Source organism: Anser brachyrhynchus, assembly GCF_964034855.1.
Source record: "Anser brachyrhynchus genome assembly, chromosome: 14".
NCBI classification, from domain to species: domain Eukaryota; kingdom Metazoa; phylum Chordata; class Aves; order Anseriformes; family Anatidae; genus Anser; species Anser brachyrhynchus.
In genome coordinates, this window is record NC_137709.1 from 4,487,554 (window position 1) to 4,508,790 (window position 21,237).

The 21,237-nt window shown below is 39.1% G+C and overlaps 1 protein-coding gene across 2 annotated transcripts in view; it reads left to right on the plus strand.

The window, feature by feature from the left end:
- SPOCK1 (SPARC (osteonectin), cwcv and kazal like domains proteoglycan 1) overlaps positions 1–21,237 on the plus strand; it is a 288,261-nt gene that overhangs the window by 209,923 nt on the left and 57,101 nt on the right. For both annotated transcript variants that reach the window (XM_080555024.1, XM_080555025.1), the window contains one exon: positions 15,216–15,330. In XM_080555024.1, the coding sequence (XP_080411150.1) occupies positions 15,216–15,330 (115 nt within the window). The remainder of the gene's footprint in view (positions 1–15,215; positions 15,331–21,237) is intronic.

Genomic DNA, 21,237 nt, shown 5'->3' on the forward strand with positions numbered 1-21,237 from the left:
AGAGCTTTGCTGTGCTGTAATTCTGTGAAGTAGCTTTTTTCCAAGGGAGTCATGAGAAAAAAAAAATTACTTGCTGATAAAACAGTTTGAATATCAGTGATATACAACAGGTTATTTGATCCTATTTGGAGGAAAAAAGTTTTGTTGTCTAGGTAAATCTTTTGATTCTTGAACTAGCACATTTTAGGAAAAAATCTCAGCCTAATGGGCTGAATCTGCTTTAAAAGTGCAAATGGATTTTCCAAACATTCTTCGTGGACTCTTGAAGCACGCAAACATGACTTCCAAACTGCACTTTTATCTAAGGCTTCCACAGGGGTAAATGTTTCAGGAACGTTCTTGTTTTCCGTTTTACTCAGTCCTATAACATTGCACAGAAGCTAGAATTGGTGGCATTTTCCAGTTCAAAGGGTCTGTTAATATTTATGAGGTCACTGTATGTCTCATTACAGGAAAACATTTTTAACCTTTGGAGTCTTGGAGTTCTTTGGGAGATAATATTTAAGTTTTACTAATAAGTTTCAGAAATTCCTGATGATTATTAGAAACTAGTGTATATGTCACAAACATTATATACACAATGGCCTTCTGGAGACAGAATACATTAATCCCAAGAACTGGTAATTCTGCTGCTGTGTTACTGTCCAGACCGTGTAACAGCTCCTTCATTTTCAATCACTTGATTTTCTTAACGTAAACTTTTGGGGTTTTAAGTTGGCCTGTTAGATGGAGAAAAAACCGATGAGTTTTGACCAGCTGATGTACCTTATTACGTGCAACAGTTATTAGAAATAAGTGAACAACTTTTTTTTTTTTTAAACTATAGCAAGAGTATAAGGCATTGAGCTCTGTTGTGTTTTTATAGAACTTGTTGCTTATAGGTTTCTATTTGCTTCCAATTATTCCTCTTGCTAAGATACACTGGTTTTATTTTTCAAGATTAGATCTAGTACTGCTCTTTTTCAACACAAGGCTAAGTCAATAAAAGAAGTCTGCATCTTTAAGTATAAGCATGAGACTTGTTAAGTACCAGTTTTGTAATCTGAACTGGCAATATCCTGAAGGACTGCTGTGTTGGTTGTTTTATGGTTATAAGCAAACAGTGGATTCTGACAGGTTTGTGTGCATCTGACTTGTAGTCCATGAACTACCTTGCATGGCCAAGAAAGGCATGTAAGAAAAGCAAAACTATTATCAGGAGGCTTAAAAAATACAATGGACTGAACTTCTAGGAGCCAGTAAATAAAAAATGTCTGAATGCCCCTGTATTAGAGTGTATGTTCAATACTCTAATGTGAGTAATTGGATCTTGTCATCTTTCTGGATTTTAAATATCTGTGTATAACCCATTATGTCATGTACTGGTATAGAGCATTTGATGTTTCTTGCTGTAGAATTGGCTTCACTTCAGCAGTAGTATGCATTTATACTCTTATAAATGCATAGGAATTTAACTCCTTTGTAGATGAAAGGAACCATATAAATGCTAATTTCATTGCATAATTGTCTTACCGAATATTTTTCAAAATATATTTAATACGATAACTGTAGTACATCAATACCAGTCAATTGAACTGCTTTGGAATCTTTCTGAGGACTAACAAATGCTTTGTTAACTGCCTGGTGTTTATGCAAGATTTTCCATGAGGAATATTTCTATCTGAATATAAAGGTTCCTGCATTGCATTACCTTGTGTTGAGCAAAGATTTCAACAACAACTCACTAGAAATGCCTGCAAGGTAGTAGATGTTCTTAAGAAATTCAGTGTCTTGACCTATGGGAAGTATGACAGTATGGGAAGTGTATGTTAATTGTAAAAGGCTTTTATTTAGGAGGCAAGCATTGCTGTAGAATACTGTATTAGAACAGTAAAAGTGGTCCAGTTTTGAGAGAGGTTCTTGAAGCCTTTTGATTTCTCCAGGATTTGTGACCTTTTCTTCTGCTCCCTCAAGGCCAGATGCTCAAGCAATTCAGATGGTCTTGGTGCTGAACTCACTGAAGTAGTAAAGCCCAAATCCAGCCTGTTTTAAACTGGAATTTTGTTCCTTGGTGGGCACTTCATTAAACCAGAGGTGGTTGGTGTTCCTTCTGGTGTTGTTTTTTTTGTTTGTTTGTTTGTTTTCAGGTAAGCATTTGTCATTTCCATGTCATATTTCTCAAAGAACATGGTGAATTAACAAGACATGTTTAATGCAACCTTGACAGAAAGGTTAATGAGAATTCAGAAGAATGCAAGGGAGGGAAACAATATGCATTGCTTCAGGTGAAAAAAACTACGAGAAATCAGAATAAGTTGTAATACAGCTTTTCTTAAATGGAGGTATTTATTTTGTTCTACAGTGAATATAATTAAAAATTGAAACTCTTTGGAGCAATTCCACCCTTCAGTATTATTCACTACTGTCTGACAATTCATACTGCTGTAGGAACTAGATGGCAGGTCCATACTGGACTGAATCATGTCACCAAAATATGTTTGAGATGGGTCTTCTATCCTGTGTACTCTGAAGGTAACAGGATTCATGGATCTGCCTCATTCAGACTCTGTAGGATCAAGGTATTACAGCTGAGAAAGAAGAAAATTACTCAGAGTGGGAAGGGGCCAAAGGCATGTGGCTTCCTTGCACTTAACCATGGCAGCTGGAGACACCTGCATATGAAAAAATGCAGGAAAATTCCAAAGGCTTCCCAGGCCTCTCTCTAAAGCTGAAAAAAAAAATCATTGAAGGAGAGCATCAAAGCATAGCACAACTAAGTCTGAGTCATTTTCTGTTCTTGAACTTTGTGGCTGGTTGATGATTTGCCATATGCAATGAATGCTTTTGCATTGCGCAAGAAAACTTTAGGAGAAGTCAGCAATAAATAAGTATTGCAAATACAGTATTTTTTTCTTTTGGGGAAAGCTAACAATTTTGATGATGGTAATCATGGGGATCCTTTTCTAACATGATTAGAATCACAGTTTTGACTGTCAAATCAAATCGGCATGTGATGGTCGGAGCTTAAAAACCCATCAATTAGCTTCTCTCTTCTGTCTGTGGTGGCAGTTACCTGTGCCCTAGGGATGACCTGATTACTTCTGTTGTTCAGCTTGCCTGTTTTATGTATAAATGAATCATTCTTAAACTCCTCCTTTCTGCAGGAAAGTCAAAATAGGAAAAAAAAAAAAAAAATTGCATTATAAATCATCTACTGAAGTTCAGTTCTTGAATGTTGTCCTCTTGACAGGAAGAGGAAACAAGAATATCTTGGGTTATTTATGTTCACTCGTAGCTAATTGCGAGCTTAAATAAAAACATCATTTACATTTAGTTACCTTTTTCCAAGCTCCGTGCCTTCATTTAGTTAAAATGTAAAATTCCTTGTTCCAGTATCTAGGTGATTTGATACAGGTACTGTTAGACAGGGGGATTAGCTGCTTTTGGGTAACTGGTTTATAAGGCCTTGTACTCCAGGATCTTTTCCCTTTATGTGTGGGCAGAGGACGCACTTAATGCTTACTTAAATGTTGTAGTCATAAATCCAGTGAACTTCCCGAGAAGTGTCAGCCTCTTAGTGCTGAAAAATAGCTATTTTTTTCTTTTCACAATTCATATTTTGAGCTTTTACCAGCAAACAGTTTGAGCCATTTAAAACATCAAAGGAGGTGTTTCTTGGCTTGGGCACATCTTTAATTTAAAGCAGATTTATTAAAGGCCAAAATAGGATAATGCTGCAAAAGGATTAGCTGTGGTTACTTGATTTCTGAGAAAACAAACTAATTCTGCTTTCTTTGTATAGGTGCCTTTCAAAGTGAGTCTATTCAGTGAACATTGCACTTGGCCTGGGGTTGGCTTTTTTATTTTTATTTTCGTTGTTGTTTCTATTGTCATCTTTAGAAATCAGAAACATTGCTAAAAGCTTTAACTTCAAAGCTCAAGCCAGTTTACTCCTCATTGGTTGCTATGCTCCAAGATGCATTCCCTAAGCTTCTTTGCTGGTAACTGCCAAATGTTTTGTTTCAGTGCTTTTTAGCATTTGTGCTTTCAGTTTGGCTTATGTTTTGATTTTATTCTTCACAAAATAAAAAATCTGAGAAGTCAATTAAAAAATAGATTGGCATTCTTAGGACTTAGATTTTGTTGCGTTTTTGAAAGCAGCCAGAGAAGTAGTCCTGCAGAATGCTGTTTACTTTGTATTAGTACTTAAGCTTCAGAATTGCTTCATTTATAAAACAGACAAATTCTCGGATCTGAAAGTTTAATTGATACCATACATCTCACACATCAGTAACAAGGAATGAGTGCTGCTAGGACCACATCACAATTGCTGAAACCTGAGGAAGTCTACTGTGAACTAGTTAATCTGATAGATTTATTATGAAAGGAATGTGATAACTCCTCCGGTGAAGAGGGTCGGTTTACTGGAATTTATCTGGGATGTTATTTGGGAACAGAAAAACCCAGACTGACCTTCACTTTTCACATGCAAAGGCAAAGTTTGGTTAGAAAAAGATGACGCACTATTTGAAAACCAAGCAGGCATGCTGTAAAGGCTTGTGTTTTCACTTTTGCAGAGGCACTTCAGGACTTCATCGTATGTTTGGCATGTGCGTGATAACGCCGGTAAACTACTGAGTTTGATGGTATAGCAGTATACAGTTTAGCTGCTCACTGCACCGTCAAGTTGTCAAACAAGTCACGGTGGTCCTTATATATATATCCTTCCACACACACACACACCATTTTTTTACTCATTCTAGAAACAATAATACATTGAGTTTAAAGACATCGTTGCTAGCTGAGGATATATGAGCTCAGAAGCATGAAGTACAGCACCTAGGCTGGCCCTTGGTCTCTTGGGCTCTCCTAGAAGCTCCCCAGACCCTTACCCATGTGGGCTCTGAGAATATTCCAGAAACTTCCTCCTTCTAACCAAGGATTTTATGATGTGGGCCCTGGAAAGCATAAAGCTGTCTGAATATTAAATGCTGGTTTGTGTTACTCTGTTATTTGTGGCAGTTACCAGATAACAAATGGACAGTGGAGAAGTTCAATAGACTAATTATTCACCATTGTTCCAAAAGGCAAAGCAGGGGTTGTAGCAACTCTTCTTCAACTTACGTTTATAAAAATACGTACTTCAGAGATGGTTAAAATGTGCTCCTGAACTATTCTCAGCCTGTACACTCCTACCAGGAATCTCATCTCTAATTACTGTCAGATGCATCAGATGCCTTAAAGTAGCTGTAAATACAGTACTAAATACAGTTCTCTAACCTAATGCCAATACCTAATTCCTTGGTTTAAGCTTCTTATGTGCTAAAGAAGACATACGACTCTGCAATTGCTGATTGATGAGGGGAGTTGGCTGTGAGAATTACGAGTTACTAAGATATTGCCATCATTACTAATTGAGTAAAAGCCTTAAGGGAACATGTTTTTTGCGCAGGTATGGACAGATGGATATGAGAGTGACTGAGTAGATGAAGCATCGCCTCATCTGAAATCTGGATTGATAGAGTTTTACAGCATAGCTAAACTGCTCTGTTTAAAATGTCATTGTGTGGGTGGGGAAACCCTGCGCTTGGGGTTCGGAATATCTTATGTTGCCTTCCCCCTGCCATAAGTAGGCAGTTGTTTAGCTGGTAACTGGCCTATCTGTATGTGCACAGAGCCACAGATCGTTACCCCTTGATTATGGTCATGTTATCTGATGTCATCTCCATGAGAGAAATTAAATTGCCTTTAGTAATTTGAAGCGAGTAAAAATGACAAATCATCATTCTCATGTGATCAGTAAATGGCTACAGAATGAGAATGCATCTCAATTACATGGCAAGTACATTTCAAGCAGCATCGATTGTTCCAAATCTCCAATTGTTTTCCTGTGATTTTCTTTGTTTAAACTAAGTTGGCTTTGGTCTATTTAAAAAAAAAAAAGAAAGAAAAAAGTACCTTCTTTCCACTTTGAATAACAGTATTGGCTGTGAACTCCCAACTCATAATTATGAAGTTAGAACGGAGAACGAGTTCATAGAGACAAAAGCAATATAAGATATAAAGAAAACAAATGCAGTAGGAAAGTGAGTGTAAAGTCCGTGCTTTGGGATGTGGCGGACTACTGTACTGGAAAGCAAAAACCCCCATGTGTAGCTAGCGAATGGTCATCATTAGTGAGCTATCGTGCAAATCCTGCAGAAAGAAAAGACATTTAGCAACAGGAAGTGCTTTTCTATGTGAATATAGAATATGGACTATAAGATGCATTTGTTAAAATAAGCTGACAGTGCTGCCTACATTTGCATTTAGATTCTGATCCTGGAAATCTTCCTGACTAGAGAATTAGCATCTCCAAAGACAGTTTGTAGCAGTAATTACCAGGTGTACCAAATGATTTTGCCATCCAGCAAAGCATCCTGCAGAGATCCCTGAGTCAGTGCCAACCTGCAGCACAGAGCCCTTGTGCCGGAGAAAGCTTGGATGCAGAGTTGCCTCTTGGGGATGGATGTTTTTGAATCATCTCCTCAGCATTTCAGTTCCTGTGTTCATGTTCAAGGAACCAGCTTGCATGGCTCAGAGGGTGGGCGTGATGTGTGGGTACTTGGAAATGATCTGAAGAGACACCAAAAGTCCAGATTTCAATCTAAGGATGTGGCTTTGCTGGGGGAAGGGGAAGAAAAGTGCATGCTTACCTTGCAGTAGCTGTTGCATGATAACTAGCAGGAAGTAGAATGAGAGGAGAGCCTGGGTAGTTTGCAGGTTTAACCCAGGCTGGTACTTTGTGTTAAGTCTTGGGGGAGTGGATGTCTTTAGTTTGACTTGACCATTGTTCATGACAAAAATGCTTCATCTGCTTTGTCCTCATCTCTTCATCTGCCTATTAATTTGTGATAGCCTCTTCTGCCAATGAGGGAAAAGTCAAAATCAGTGTTGCACAAATGTTTCCACTTAGGAACGGACTCTTCTGCTTCAAGTCCCAGTGCCGCTTGTTCCCTACTGCTCCAATAAGAACCTGAATTTCTTTCAGGATCTTAAGCCACTGAACCTTCCCCTCCTTGACCTACATGATTCCAGAACTGACATCTAAATTACTTGTAAAAATAAAGTTAATTTCTGTATGACAGAATAGCTTTTGGTGCCTAGAACTACTTTGTTTTTTGTTCACAAAGTGGCAACCATTTCCGTTCATTGTTGCATTACTTTAATAAATGGTCCCTTGAACGTCCTCTGTGTCCTGTATCCAATGCTATGCCTTTATGTGCCATATCATCTAGCTGATGCAATTAACTGCATTTTTAAAATTCCTGCTTCATATTGAGCTGATTTTCTGGCTATTTCTCAGGGCAATTTGTTTGATACAAAACAGTTTTGTCCTTCAGTGGTCTGTCCAGAAGTCCCCATATTAGCTGATTGTATTCTGTCTGTAAAGGAGGTTTCCAGTAGTACATAATTTCCTTGGTTTGCAGCCCTGCCACTTAAACATTGGAATGATTCAACATGCCTATGAGCGGTCACCATCTGAAGTCTTCAGACATGGGTTTGGCAAATGTCTTTTCTGAGTCTGTAGTTTCTTCTTCTTTTGATAGTTTTAATAGCAGGGTAACATTTAAATGCAAAGCTTTTGCCTACTGTGAGTCCAATTACAAATATGAAAGATTGACCAAGTAGTCCTTTAGGAACACATTAATGGCAGAAAGTTTAAGAATAGAGCTCATTCGGACTCTGCTCGGGTGTCCTCTGCAGCTGAAGGTCCTCTGTACAATCAGAGGCTCTTTTAAGGATCTCTTGTGCAATAATTCCAGGAGTTGGACTTCATGATCATCATGGGTCCCTTCCAACACTGGATATTTTAGGATTCTAATTTGAAGACAAGGAAGAGGCATGAACTCATCTCAGGAGCAGAGCTGACCCTCTGCTGACCTACTCGCACAGGCACTCAGGCTCTTCGCTTTCTAAAACAACTCTGATTTTAATTGGTGAAAACAAGGAAGTGCCTTCTGCTCTTCTCTTGAATCAAGTTGAAACTGGTTCTAGTTACAGTACAAGGCCAGAAAATATGAAATTAATACCATGATGAATTGCATGAGAGCTGCCTTTTGCAATTCAACTATTTTCTGAAGCCTTGGAAGGGAAAATATTGTTTCTTCCTGGAAGATGAACCTTCTGTCTTTCCAGTTGCTCAGGAGTTGGTGGTCAGCTGTTTACACTAATGCTGTAAGAGTCAAAATCCCATAACTTACTGATCCCATCTTACTCAGGCTTGATAAAATTTAGCTGACTTTAAATGTTACATTTTATAATCTTAAAATTGACAAGCATGATTTTAGAGACCTGAACCATGTGCTTAGAGCACCTGCAGTTGGCAGTATTAATAATGTGACCTCCTGACTTGGAGTGATATTTAAAGATTGCCCAGGTCTTGCACTAACCACTCTGCTCTGTGGTTAATTTTACCCTGAGGGCAAAGTCCTGCAGCTCTCCCTCATTAGAGCTGCAGGATTGCAGAGGGCAGAGCTGTGGAGTTTGGAGCAATTTGTGGCCCTTGGAGCTTTGCTGCATGAGACCTTTTGGCATTCCTGCATTCAGCTGCATAAATCTGTTCATCCCATTTAATATCGCTGCCTTGGAATCTCGGTCTCTTTCTTCTTGACCCCACACCGGGAGACTGTTCTCTTTTTCTAGCAGGTTATGAACCACTAGCCTGGCAGCTAAGCATGCAGTGAAAGACTTTCTCAAATATTTGCTGTTTACCTGAGATATAATGAGGTCCTTCATGTCATTTCTCACAGAAATGGGGATTTCTGAGCCAATCAGACATAACATCTGCTTCAAAGTTTACAGATAGCACACATTTTAAAAATGGCTCCGTATGTATTTACACAATAGATTGTGTTAATTAGAGTTTATTCCACCACCAGCATGCATGTTTAACTCCCATTAATAGCAGCAGCTATGTATTCTCATAAGGAGAACAGAGCTCCTAATTAAAACTCTATTTTTTAAGGTATCTTTGTAGAGCTTTTATTGCAAAGGCAAACTGCTGTATATTAGCCTGGTTTCTATTCTAATAGAAAACCCTTTTTCCAGCCTCCCCTTTATTTTTATTGCAGTAACACCAGTCAGTGCCATCCTGGAGCAGGGCAGAACATCCCACAGTAGGCAGCTTACCCTTTGAACAGAAGGAGCAGCAAGTGTGTGCCCAGAGAAATGAGATGTCTATGCCAGCGAGCAGGAATGCAGCCCTGCCACAGAATAGCCACTTTAGTCATTATAAAGCCTATCCATGCGATCAGTCCTGGGGACAGAGCTTGATCCATATTTTCAGTGCCTGCTCCAGAGCACAGAGCTCTGTTGCCTCCTCCCAGTGCAGCCCCAGGCAGTGGTGCCTGGACAAGGCTCTGCCTTACAGGAGTAGCAGCGCCCTGTGGTGGGGGAAGAAGTGGCAAGGGTCTCAATTTCAAGCCTCACGTCAGGATCTCAGCATTAGTTTGCAAACATGAACGCACATGACTGGCTTTGCTGTCTTCCAGCCACCCCATCTAGGCAAGTTTCAGGTTTTACAGAGTCTAGAAGTTTGCAGAATTCCCATTAAAACACTTTGTGATGGAAGTTTTCAGCAGGAGGATGCAATGGCTGTCCATATGACATTTCTTGTGAGCTGAAGAAAACATACTGAACTTGTTTTTTATTGTCCCAAGTTAAAAAAAAAAAAAAAAAAAAAAAGATAGTCTCTTAGATTGAGGGTGTTCCAAATATAGCTATTTTTTTCCTCATGTTGGAAACTAGAAGCAGAGGCTTATAAAGAAATTACTGATAAGAGTCCTAGCTAAGAAAGCAATGGCAAGCACTGCTCTAAAGCATGTAAACAAACAACCCTTCTCAAATGAGTGTCTGAATTCCAATGGATTCTAATTATCTGCTAAGAGAGATAGGTAAGAGAACTTACTGATATAAAGAAACTCTGTATTAAAAACATATATGCTGTAATTTCAGGAAGTCTCAGCTTCTGCTGGTGGCAGGTACTGAGTAAAAGATAAGGTAGAAAATATGAGCTTTTGTTATTTGTATCTGAAGTTTAGAAGAGTTGTATTGTGTGCGAACAAAAGATGCACCATAAAACAAATGCTGCGCTGAAATAATTCTCATTGGAAATGTAAGAAGCCGCAGGGCACTACAGAAGATGCAGTGCCTTCCAAGCAAGAGCACTGTTCAATAATCGAGTTTTAGAGCCACTCCTATTCGTAAAATGTAATATTTCAGTTTTTTAACATACATTTTAATTAGTATACTATAAAGTTTAACCTCCCATTCCAATCTTCAGCCTGTCTTTTGAGAAGGAGACTTCACAGTAGTTTATCTTCATTATGGATATTGTCTGCTGGTTCCTCCATGCTTCCATCAAAGATAATATGCTTATCTGTCTTCTCTGCTTTTTAGTTCACATTTCAGTTAATGACAGAAACAATATAAGTGGGGAAGTTAACATCTTCTTTTAGAGAGACTACAAGAACAACAACTACAAGAAATCTGAAATGATAGGTTTTGTATTAAAACTTTTGCGTTAAGACCAACTAAAATCAAGGTCTCGGAGCCTCTATTGCACTGAGCCTTGTTGCTCTCTTCTCATCCTCCTTCCTGTTGTTAATTAGCAAGGATGTGAGATCAGCCAGGATACTGAGCCTTAGCGAAGCACTCCATTTGTCTGTCCTCTCCATGTCTCTACAACCAGTAGCAACTTTGGTCAAGTAACATATCCCAGGCCATCCCAGCAGGAGTGACCCCAGAATTCTCAGTTACATCTGCATTCCCAGTGGAAGGTGCCCTCAGATCTAGAATCTGACTGTGTTTGCCCTGTGTATACTGTAATTAAAATCATGATGAAAAAACACACAGCCCTATCATTACTGAGATATCAGTCTTCATCCCACCGTGTGTGATTAATGCATTAAATATCAGTGTGCGCTAAGTCCACCTACGTTGTTGTGGGCATTTAGTGTTGCTGTGCTCCTGTCTGCCCTCCTCTGGCGGGCCACTATCTGCTGCTTTCAGACTGGACCAGCCAGGTACCTGCTGCCTGCTGGAAGGAGAAGTTTCCCAAGCTGCTGCCTTGCCCCAGAGGGAGTCGCAGCTCAGTAGAAGGGTGTGGAGGTGCACGTCACTCAACACTGGCTGAGACATGGCTCATCTGGCTGTTCTGCACCAACACTCCTGATGGCCAGCAGCTGCCCACTTGCCTGAACGCTGCTGTCCTTTTTCACCCCCATTGCTGGCTTAGTTGCATTTGAGGCAAATACTCAAGTTCTCTGTTTCATGAAGCAAAGCTCTTCTAGGCATCGATGTGGTGTGACAGCTGTACTATACTACCCATGTAGATACTCATTAGCCAAATATACACTCTTGTGTAAAAAATTGCAGCAGCTTATTTGGCATTATTACTTATGCGCAGGTTAGATGAAAACCTGGATGCCAACATTCAAAAACCAGAATAAAGAGAGGCAGAGATATATTGTTTTATTGCATCATAAAGAAATAGCTAGATTCTCCTCTAACAGGGACCACGGGCTGGAGACAGACAAGGATAAAATAGCTGGGAATAAATTTTATGTAGCTATTTTCTTTCTCCCTCAGATGTGAATGCTTATGCAAAACACATTGCTGTAGATTCACTGACAATAAAGAGGGAATCATCATACGAGTAGTCGATTCTCAGGGGAACACTTTAGCCAAAACACTCTCTGCAATAATTTCCCACATCTTAGTTGAATAAATTAATTTATGAATTTTCCATGAATATGTTCAACCGTTTCTCCCCTCATTTATTTTATTGATCTCCTTATACGTTTAGCAACAAATAACAGAGTTGCTTTTCCATTTGCAGTAAAATAGTTTAGAGATGTTTATGTGGGCCTTGGGGTTCATAGTAAACAAATGCAGTTCAAACACCAGGGAGGTAGCAGAGAAACATAAAGCTGGGCAGGCTCAGCAAAGATTCAAGGCATACCCGTTCCTACCACAAATCAGGCTGGACCCTTGAAATGAGAGGGACTTGAAACTGTGGGACTGCTCCTAATGAATTGCGTAGAATCACTGCGAGGCACTCCATGGCTTCTGTCTGCAAAGCTTATAATGTCCCTTTGGTATTAAAGACTGCGATATTTTGGATCACTTTTTAAAGTATGTTGTCCTATACCTTGTGTCTTTTTATTTTCATGAGAGAAATAGATGCGGGTGGTAAAGGAAAGCAGGCATTTGTGTTTTAGAAATATAGTTTCCATGGTTTGGGGAAAGCCAACAGGTTCCTCCTAGACAGTCAATCCAGCAGCAGAGTAGTTCAAAAACTTCATTATTGCTCCATAAGAGATTTTCCATGGCTATTCTGCTTCCGAGTATCACTTATTTTGACTTAGACAACGTCATTTAATCCAAAGTTGAGCTATTCATATGGGTTATTCTTGCCTGGTTTATTTCAGTGAGTAAGCCCAACATCACGTGACAAATATGACATCTCCATGTTTTTCTTTAGGAAAGGGAAAAACAACTACATAAGGTGATTAGGTGTTGGAATGTAACCAGTTATTATACTAATTTAATTCTTAAAACCATGAAGTTCTTCCATCTTCCTTCCTCAACACCACGCTGCCACCCCAGTTCTATTAATAAACAACCAAACATCCCAAAAGGGTTGAAATTCACCGTGGTTAATTGTAAACATAAATGTACTCAGGTCTGCACTGTTTTGTTCTTCAAGCTCGGATCTCATTCTTGCCATGCACATTCAGATCATAGAGATTGCCTGTTTTAAGCAAATTTTTTTTTGAGCTTTTTAGTTGTCGTTTTTATAAATCATAAAGCAAGATTAGGAAAAACCTGCCTTGCTGTTTCCAAGTATAAAGCTCGTTCTTTCTTAACTACATATGTTAACGGGCTTGAAATAGGCCTTACCATTTTAAAGGTGGTATTTGAAGTATAATTGCTAACGCTTAGATACATAATTTACATTTATTATGCATAATAAAATATGTAACTAATTAATGTTCTGTAAGGGATTAAATCATCAACTCCAGCTGCAAGAAGATTTATGGCTGTGTTCTCAATAACTTATTGACTATCAGAATACACTGCAGAAAAACAGTCATCATCTTCAGGACCGTGCACTCAGTATTCTCCTTCCTCCTGGCCTCTTTACCCTCTGATATGCTTTCTGTTGTGTTTGTGTTCTGTGCAAACAGCATAGATTAAGGAAATGTGCTTATGGAGCAGACAGATGAAAAATAAGTACTTACATCCCTAGCAGTCTTGCAAGAAATAACTAAAGTGCAAGTTAAGCTTGCACGTTTGTGTCTGTCCATGCACTTTCTAAATTGGAAGGGCAGAACATCACACGGAGCATGCAACCACCAGAGTGCATTGATGTTCAAAATGTCTGGGAGATAATGTCAACAGAATAGGATGTAGGCACAGGATAATGGGCTCCTGCTGCTAGATTAAAGCCTGGGCAAAGATGAGCCCTTTCAACAAAAATAAACAGAGGCAAAGCCAAGGCATTTGCAGTATTTTCAAAGCAGGAGGCATTTATCTTGTAACAACATCCTGTTCTCTTCTCTTGGCTTCCACTGTACCAAAATAACAGAAGATGATGCTGTGATTTTGTTCGGTGGCTGTTGCTATAGGAGCTCTGGTTGCCCACTGCAGCTTCACTGGGTAACACCATGGTCTTATGGTGTATGTCCTTTGGCCTTTAAAGAAGCTGCATGTTTCAAAATGCATTTTGTCATACTGTGTGAGCATGCTGATCTAATTTTAAATTAAAAAGAATTAATCTGCCATAAACCTCAGATTTATCAAAGGGATTTTGCAGCCCAGCATTTCCCATTTCTCCTGGCAGGAGGCAGTCTCTGTAGGGAGGAGTGCCAGCCTCAGTGCTGCAGGCACAACTCCCCCATCTATTAAAAGCCCTCAGACTCTGTTCTGGTAAAATCAGTGCTTGAAGAAGAAAAAAAAATGGGATTGAATTCAGTTCATTAGGTATCAAGCCAGAGAGAATGCTTTGCACATTTTTGTTCCTGCTTCTGTGTTCTGTTCTCTTTCACTCCATTTTATTAGTACATTAGTCCAGTTTCCAGCAATCACGCTGCTGGGCACAGTCTAGGGAAAATATCCTTGAGGCAGTAGCTGCAAACAGGACAGCTACACATGCACAAAGCTCTTAGGGGAAAGTCAGCACTAAAACTTATGTAATGCAAACAGCAAAGGCTATGAATAGCCAGTATGCTGTAAATCAAGGCTTTTTAACTGGCACACTTTTGCAATATTAATTTTCCTGAATCATCTCATTCGTCCAATACTGCACATGTCCTGCTGTCCTAAATGGCCTGAATGTGGTGATTGTCAAGAGGTGCTGTAAATCCCATCTGCCAAGGTTTTAGGGAAGGGAAAGGAAACAGCAATAATATGCAGATACAGGGAATTGTACTGCTCATAGTCAGTCTTCAGTCATTTTACGATTTTATTGTATTTTTGGAGTTGATCACATGACAGATAGCTAATTTTAGGGATGGTGCTGTTAACAGGGTAGTTTATAGTCATTGTTTGGAGTCATTTAAAATTTCATCCTTGTTGGAAGAAGCAGACGTGTTGAAGGACCAGTCTCATTTGCAAGTGACTGAGTCTCTTAGCTGAGCATTTTCTTTGAAGAAGAGATGTTTCATTTCAGTCCTGCCTGTTGCAAGGATTGGAATCTTTTCATGGGTGTTTTCATGGGAGCTCCCAGGTCCTTGAAAAACCAAACTAAAAATTGGTAGTGATGTTAGCTGATATGCAGGTGATAAAAGGCACAATCCCTTTAAAGAGCTCACACCTGAAAAATGGTGTGCAGAGGAAACACACGGGGTGCTGGAGGTTTGCATCTTCTTCCCAGCTTTGTCATCTATCCTTCAGGTGACCTGGAAGAAGTTGTTTCAAGTTTCTCTGCTGCAGATTCCATATATTTAAGGAGGGAATAATAACATTTTATGATGCACGTTTAGAAATGTCGTGCAAAACACTGCATAGGAAGTAGCTATTATTGTTGTTAACTGTGATAATAAAAACAATGGCATTTTCAATAGAGATTGAAGTTTTGCAATCTGTCCAATGTCATTACTGCTAAATGCAATTTCTCATTTAATCCACAGCTGCTGCTTTTATATCTTGTCCTAATTCAAAACATATTCTTGCTTTTTTATGATTTCCAGTGCAAGTTGGAGTTTCATGCATGCACTTCTGGCAAAACCATCACAGCTCGATGTGAAGGGCCCTGCCCCTGCCTTCCAGGACCTGAAAGCCCAAAACACAAGACAGAGAAGACTGGTGAGTTGAGCTCTTAATGCAGTTATAGCAGATGAACTAATTCCTGCTACGGTCTCAGAAAAAAAAAATCTTAACTAGTAGATTTTACATGGAACATTTTTTGAGGAGATGGTAAGGTACAACTAACACTTTTCCAAACACTGCAATGCTTTCAAACATCTTCTGCAAAACTAACACCCACTTGACAGAGTCTCATAGAAAAACTGAGTTCTGGCTCATGATTCTCATTTTTGTGTGAAAATATTGTGAATAAAAATGTTGAATCATTATAAAAGAAGGCAGAAAAAATACTACGTGATGGTTCATCGCTTTTTATGTAAATTAAAAAACAAAAGAAAATTTTATCTGTAGCCTGCAAGTTAACCAAGAAGTTATTTAAGTTTGCATGGGCATATGTTCACTCATATTTATTATGTGGACTCTATACTATCATTATTACCCTTGTTGTTATTATTAGAAGTCAAATATGCATTAAATAGATCTGTGTACGTTATGAAATCATTTCAACAACAACAAGCACATTGCAAATGATTTTACCTAAAACCAAAGGTTGGAGTCTCAGTACAAACAGCCGTTTCCTCTGCCAGCTCTCTGGTGCGTCCCGTATTTAGGTCTGTAAGCCTGGTGAGCTAATTCACACCCCAGGTCTTTTCCAGGGGAGTAAACTGCCTCGTAGTGACCTCATCCAAAGGGAATCAGTTCCTGCAAAAGAGACTGAGGGAAAGCACAAGTCTCACGGCAGCAGGACAAGTGCCACAGCCAGGTTCTGTCTAAGAGCTGCCACCCTGTCACGGGGAAGGCCCTGGGGAAGGGAAAAAGTTGTTGCCTGTGGCTGTGGTTTCTTGAAATGAGGGCATCTGTGCTGGTGAGGGCACCTGTGGCAAAGTGAGTACTGGTCTTGTGAAAAGTGTTGTCAAATGCCTCTCTGGAGAAGGGCTAACAGGGTTAGAGCAGGGACAGCTGCGGGGCTGCTCTCTGTGCCGGTAGCTCCAACGCTGCAGCAGCAACTAGCACAGGGTTTGCTCTGTCACGGTAAGTAACGAAACGTGTTTATTTGTCTTGTGTACAACACATGGAGCGCAAAAGAGATGAAGCTTTGACAATGATCTGTTTGACCCAACGTCTCTTTGCTGTTACTCCTCCCCACTATGGACACATTCTGACAGTTAGCAGAGAGAGAAACAAAAACAAAACAAGAAGTTCAAACATTTCCTCTGATCAGTTCAGGCCTTGTTGTATCAGCTGAAAGCGCTGATGAACCTGATGGAGGTGGTCCATATTCCAGAGCCTCCAGCACAGTATCACTGGTTTTCGGATGAGGCCTTTATCTGCTTTCTAGAGCAAGCAGCAATTTTCCAGCTTAGATTTTGAAAATTCAGATTTATTCCATCGTTTGCAAATCACGGACATTTTTTGCATAGCTATCAGACTTAGATGAAGTATTTAGATGGCAGGGTTCTGAAATCAATATATAACTGTAATATTGCTTTATGTGGCCTGAATCTTTTGGTTACAAAATACCCACTGATAAATTGCCTTATTCATATTTTCTCTTTCTTGCGGTCCGTCAAAAACATATACTTTTCTTCTCATAAGCTGCTCCCTGTATGCCCTCTTTCTTGCCCTTATCAGAAAGAGTATCAGATTAATAAATCTTCAGTGACATTTTAAGCTTACAATTTCATTCACACAAGAGAAAAAAGATTCTAATAACCCTTATCTTGATAAATGCAATTTGACAGGGTATACATATTCTGAAACCCAGGCTTTTGTTTTGCTTGACTCAAAACTTTAACTCCAGCCAACAAAGCATTCATTTAATGGATTGGGCGATCTGTGGAGCAACTTTCCTCAAGGCATTTTCAAGAGGCCACACTTGGGCTAACAGTACTCATGCCATTGCCCTGGTGACAGCAGCGAGGACAAGGATATTATTACATGCTTCAGTTCTGCTGTCTGCAGTGTGGCATGAAGAGACTGCTTTGCCCCCTTGGAGGAGCACAGTCACCTGCGAAATGAGGGCAATCATTGTCAGGTGTGTATGGAAATATTCAAAACAAGACATTAGTAATCTCCTGCATCATGTGTGTGCAAAAGAACTGCTTATGAGTTCAATTAGAGTGTCATAAGCAAGATGCTTGTACAGGGGCAGGGAGTGACTGTGTGTGCATGCATTTTTGTATATGTGAAAAAAATAATAGCTGTATAATCTTTTGCTCTATCACCATCTTTTCCTTTCTGGGATTAGGTGCTGAAATCTCATGTTTGCCGGTAGTTGTCCCTTGATAATCTGTTTTTTGGAGCACGGAGTCATGGCAGCTGCAGATTTGACTGTTTCTGTCTGAGCAATATCCAGCTTCTCAGAGGCAGAAAGATTCTGTTCCTGGTGTAGATAGATAGGGATGGAGTATCCCTAGGATTCATAAATAATGACATCATTTGCACTGAAGTTTATACAGTGGTTTTTGCAAGAGTTTATCACTGTGTTTCATTTGGGGTAACAGGCTGAGGAGCTGCTTCTCTCATAAATTCACAGGAGCTCCAAAAACGCATAGCAAGTTTACTGTCAGCAGTGCAGGATCTGTCACAGCATTTGGCTTTTCTTTTTAGACAGTGGCTTCACTCACCGGCAACCGATCAATTCAAAGATCTTCCCCACACATCCAGTAAGTGAAACAGCAGCAGCACCTGGCCTCATGTTTACCAATTCAGGGAGCCAATGTGAACCACACTGCTAGGGGGCAAACCTCCACGGGCTTCATTAGAGAAATGTCCGCAAAAGACTTGGTCTTGAGCTTCAAATAATCAATAGCAAAAGGGCTTCCTAACTTGATTTATCTTAAATTTTCCTCTGGATCTTTGAACATGCCAATAACACCAATTAAGACTTCCTTTAACTTATTTCCTCCAACTCCTTTCTACAGACGTTCTCTCTTCAGTTGGCCCACCAAGTGTGATGGAGTCTCAAACTGAATATTTCTGAGCTTGTCAGTCTTTTAACAAAGAGCTCGTAGACGTTTGTGTGAGAAACATGAGTTAATTCTAAATACTGGTATAATTTTTACCCAGGTACAATTTTAGTAGTATCTGAAGAGGGATTTTGTCTCGTGTGTATCTGCCCTTTACAGCCTGGATGCCAGACAACTTTCCTCAGGTTTATAGGAGAATTATGAATTCGAATTACCACGTTAAATAACGCACTGGAGTGGTGTCCCCTGACCTCTCAGTCTGGAGCTTCTGATCAGCACTCGGTCACTTGATATCATAGTGTTTTCACTAGTCTCAACACCACATTGTTCTCTTTTCCTCGTATAGTACTCCGGTATCATTAATATTGCTGAACTGAGTATAAAGCCCGGTAGATTGATTTCTTATATAAAAATTTCTATAAAAGAGCAATGTCGACAGTTGGAACTCTGTTTCTACTCCTTATTTAGTTGCTAGGCTTGTGAAATCCATTCAAATACAGCATAATCTTAAGTAGAAAATGACAGAGAGCTAAACCTCATGCCTCATACAGACGTGTTAGTGGAAAAATACTAAGGAGAATTACAGTGCAAATGCTTCCAGCAAAATGGAAATGCAGCTCTTAGAGCTACTGCATAAACTTTTTTATGCCTATTATACAACAAGGTTAAATATATGTGCTTGTGAACTTCCAATTTGAAGGCAGTTCACATTAATCTTCACACATTCATTCAATCATATTCAAATATTATTCCATAATAAATTACTTTTAGAAATTAAAAATGTAAAGGAACATTTAATTTCCAGAGTACTGTAATTCTAAATGTCATGACCTTTTTTTATACGCTTGTGAATAAAATTGGCAGCAGCATCAAAGAAAAGCAATCTAAGTGTATGTGCTCAGAGGTAACAATTGACTGCAGTATCTGAGTCGTATTCCTTCCTCCTCCCTAGGCTCCTTCAAAAACATCTCTGCTTTGAGGATGAAAATCAACACTAATAATCATGTTTAAAATTGGAATTCCTTTTATAATGGTAGCTGGTATTATGGAGTTGTTAATAAAATAACACAAATGCTAGCAAAAGAAAACTACAACAGAATAATTTTTAGTGGCAAATAACAACAATATAAGCTTTCCACCATGAAGTCAAATCTTTGAAGAGATGGCATAATCGTGTTCTTTATTTTCTTAAAATGGAATTTTAAGTCAGCTGTCTGAAAGGTAGAGAACAGGACTCTGTGAGGGTACTAATAGTAGATTTTGGAAAGAAGACAAGCTAATGCTTTCTCTCTTTTCTTTTTGAGGTCCATTTAGATTCCTTTGGTTTATCAAAACACTTGATATGCTTCATTATTCACAGCAGTATCCCAGCTTTACAATACTCTACCACGTTAACCACTGATTTCCAACTCAGCTACCCAGAGACAAAGGTTGAGCTGTAATCTGCACTGGGGTCAGCTGCCCTTTCAGAGCAGATGTACCCTCTTATCTAATATAAGATGAAAAAGGCTATAATTTCAACAAAATAAAAGGACTTGTAACTGATTCTCAGTAGCACCTTAGTGACAGCAGTTATTTAAGACAGTCTTGTCTGTTCATGGTTTTCCAGCACCTCTTTCCAAAAGCTCTGCAATATTAATTAGGGTTCTCATCAAGCATAACTTCATTTGGCACTAACTGAAGCTTCTAAAACCCCTCCATAAACAAAGGACGTCACAGGAGAAACAACCAGTTTGGGTTTTCCAGAACCTACTGGCAAGTAAATCGATTTTTTCTTTCTCAGTGTATTCATCAAAAAGGCAACATTGTGCACCAGTGTGGCATCTCTTGGCAAATGTGAATGCTTGGTTGCAATAACGTGGTTCTGTCTGCTCCCTCCTCAGGTGTGTGACTCCTGTTTGTTGCATGTGCTAGCAATGTAGTAGCTCAGGCAGGATGGTGATGATTTAACAACATTTCAGGTCTCTTTCTGATCATGCTCTCTTTTTGCGTTTTCTAAAAAGTTAAGTGCTATACTCGCAACATACCGATTTTGATTTGTTGCCATCAGCATTGCAGAGTCACTGGAGCACGAACAAATGCAATAATTCAAACTAGGTTTATCCCTATCTGTGCATTAGGTCTTTTTGACCTTGCAGTAATGCCCAAGGCAACTTCTAAGGAAATGCTATTATCTTGATAAGGGAATTGTAAGGTCAATAGGCAGAAGAAAATATATTCAATTATACTGAGTGTTGTTTAAATTTCTAAAGGGAGCCAAGAGAACATTTTTAAGTTACAGAAATAGGTCTTGGCAAGCTCCATCAAGAATCTATCTTGTTTAGGATATAGTTTAGGATCTGAATCTTAGGATTTACCTAACAGCCCTGTTGGGAGTGCTGAATGAGAAGGTCTAATGTTCCATTCCCCAATAAAAAGAGCACTCAGTGCATGAAGTTCATTCAGAGAAAATCATGATCTTATTTCCCAAATGAGTTGTATCACTTCTTGTGCCTGAATGACTGACAACTAAAAGAATTTCAAGTCTTAGTTCTAAGTCTTTCCTTAGAAATCCAGTTTCAGCAAGTATTTCAATTTAAAATTTCTATTCAGAAGTTTTCATGACTGGAGAGTGCATCATTTTAAAGTTTATGAAGGTGAAGTATGAGTCATGAACATGGTTGAGTTGAAATTGGTTCTTGAGTTTGATTTAACAATGCCAGGATTTTTTTTCCTTTCGTGTCCTTAGCTTGAAAAAAAAAAAAAAAAAGTTCTGATACTGAATTTCTGGGTAGATGTTTAAGTGAACTATTTTAGTCTCAAACTCAGGGAATAGTAAAGCAAACACCTTCTAAAATTAAGATTACAGAGAGTTTCAAAACTTTGGTATATCTCATTAACTCTGGGAGGTACTTTTTCTGATTTACAGAGGAAAAATTATATTTACTCAAACCAAAAG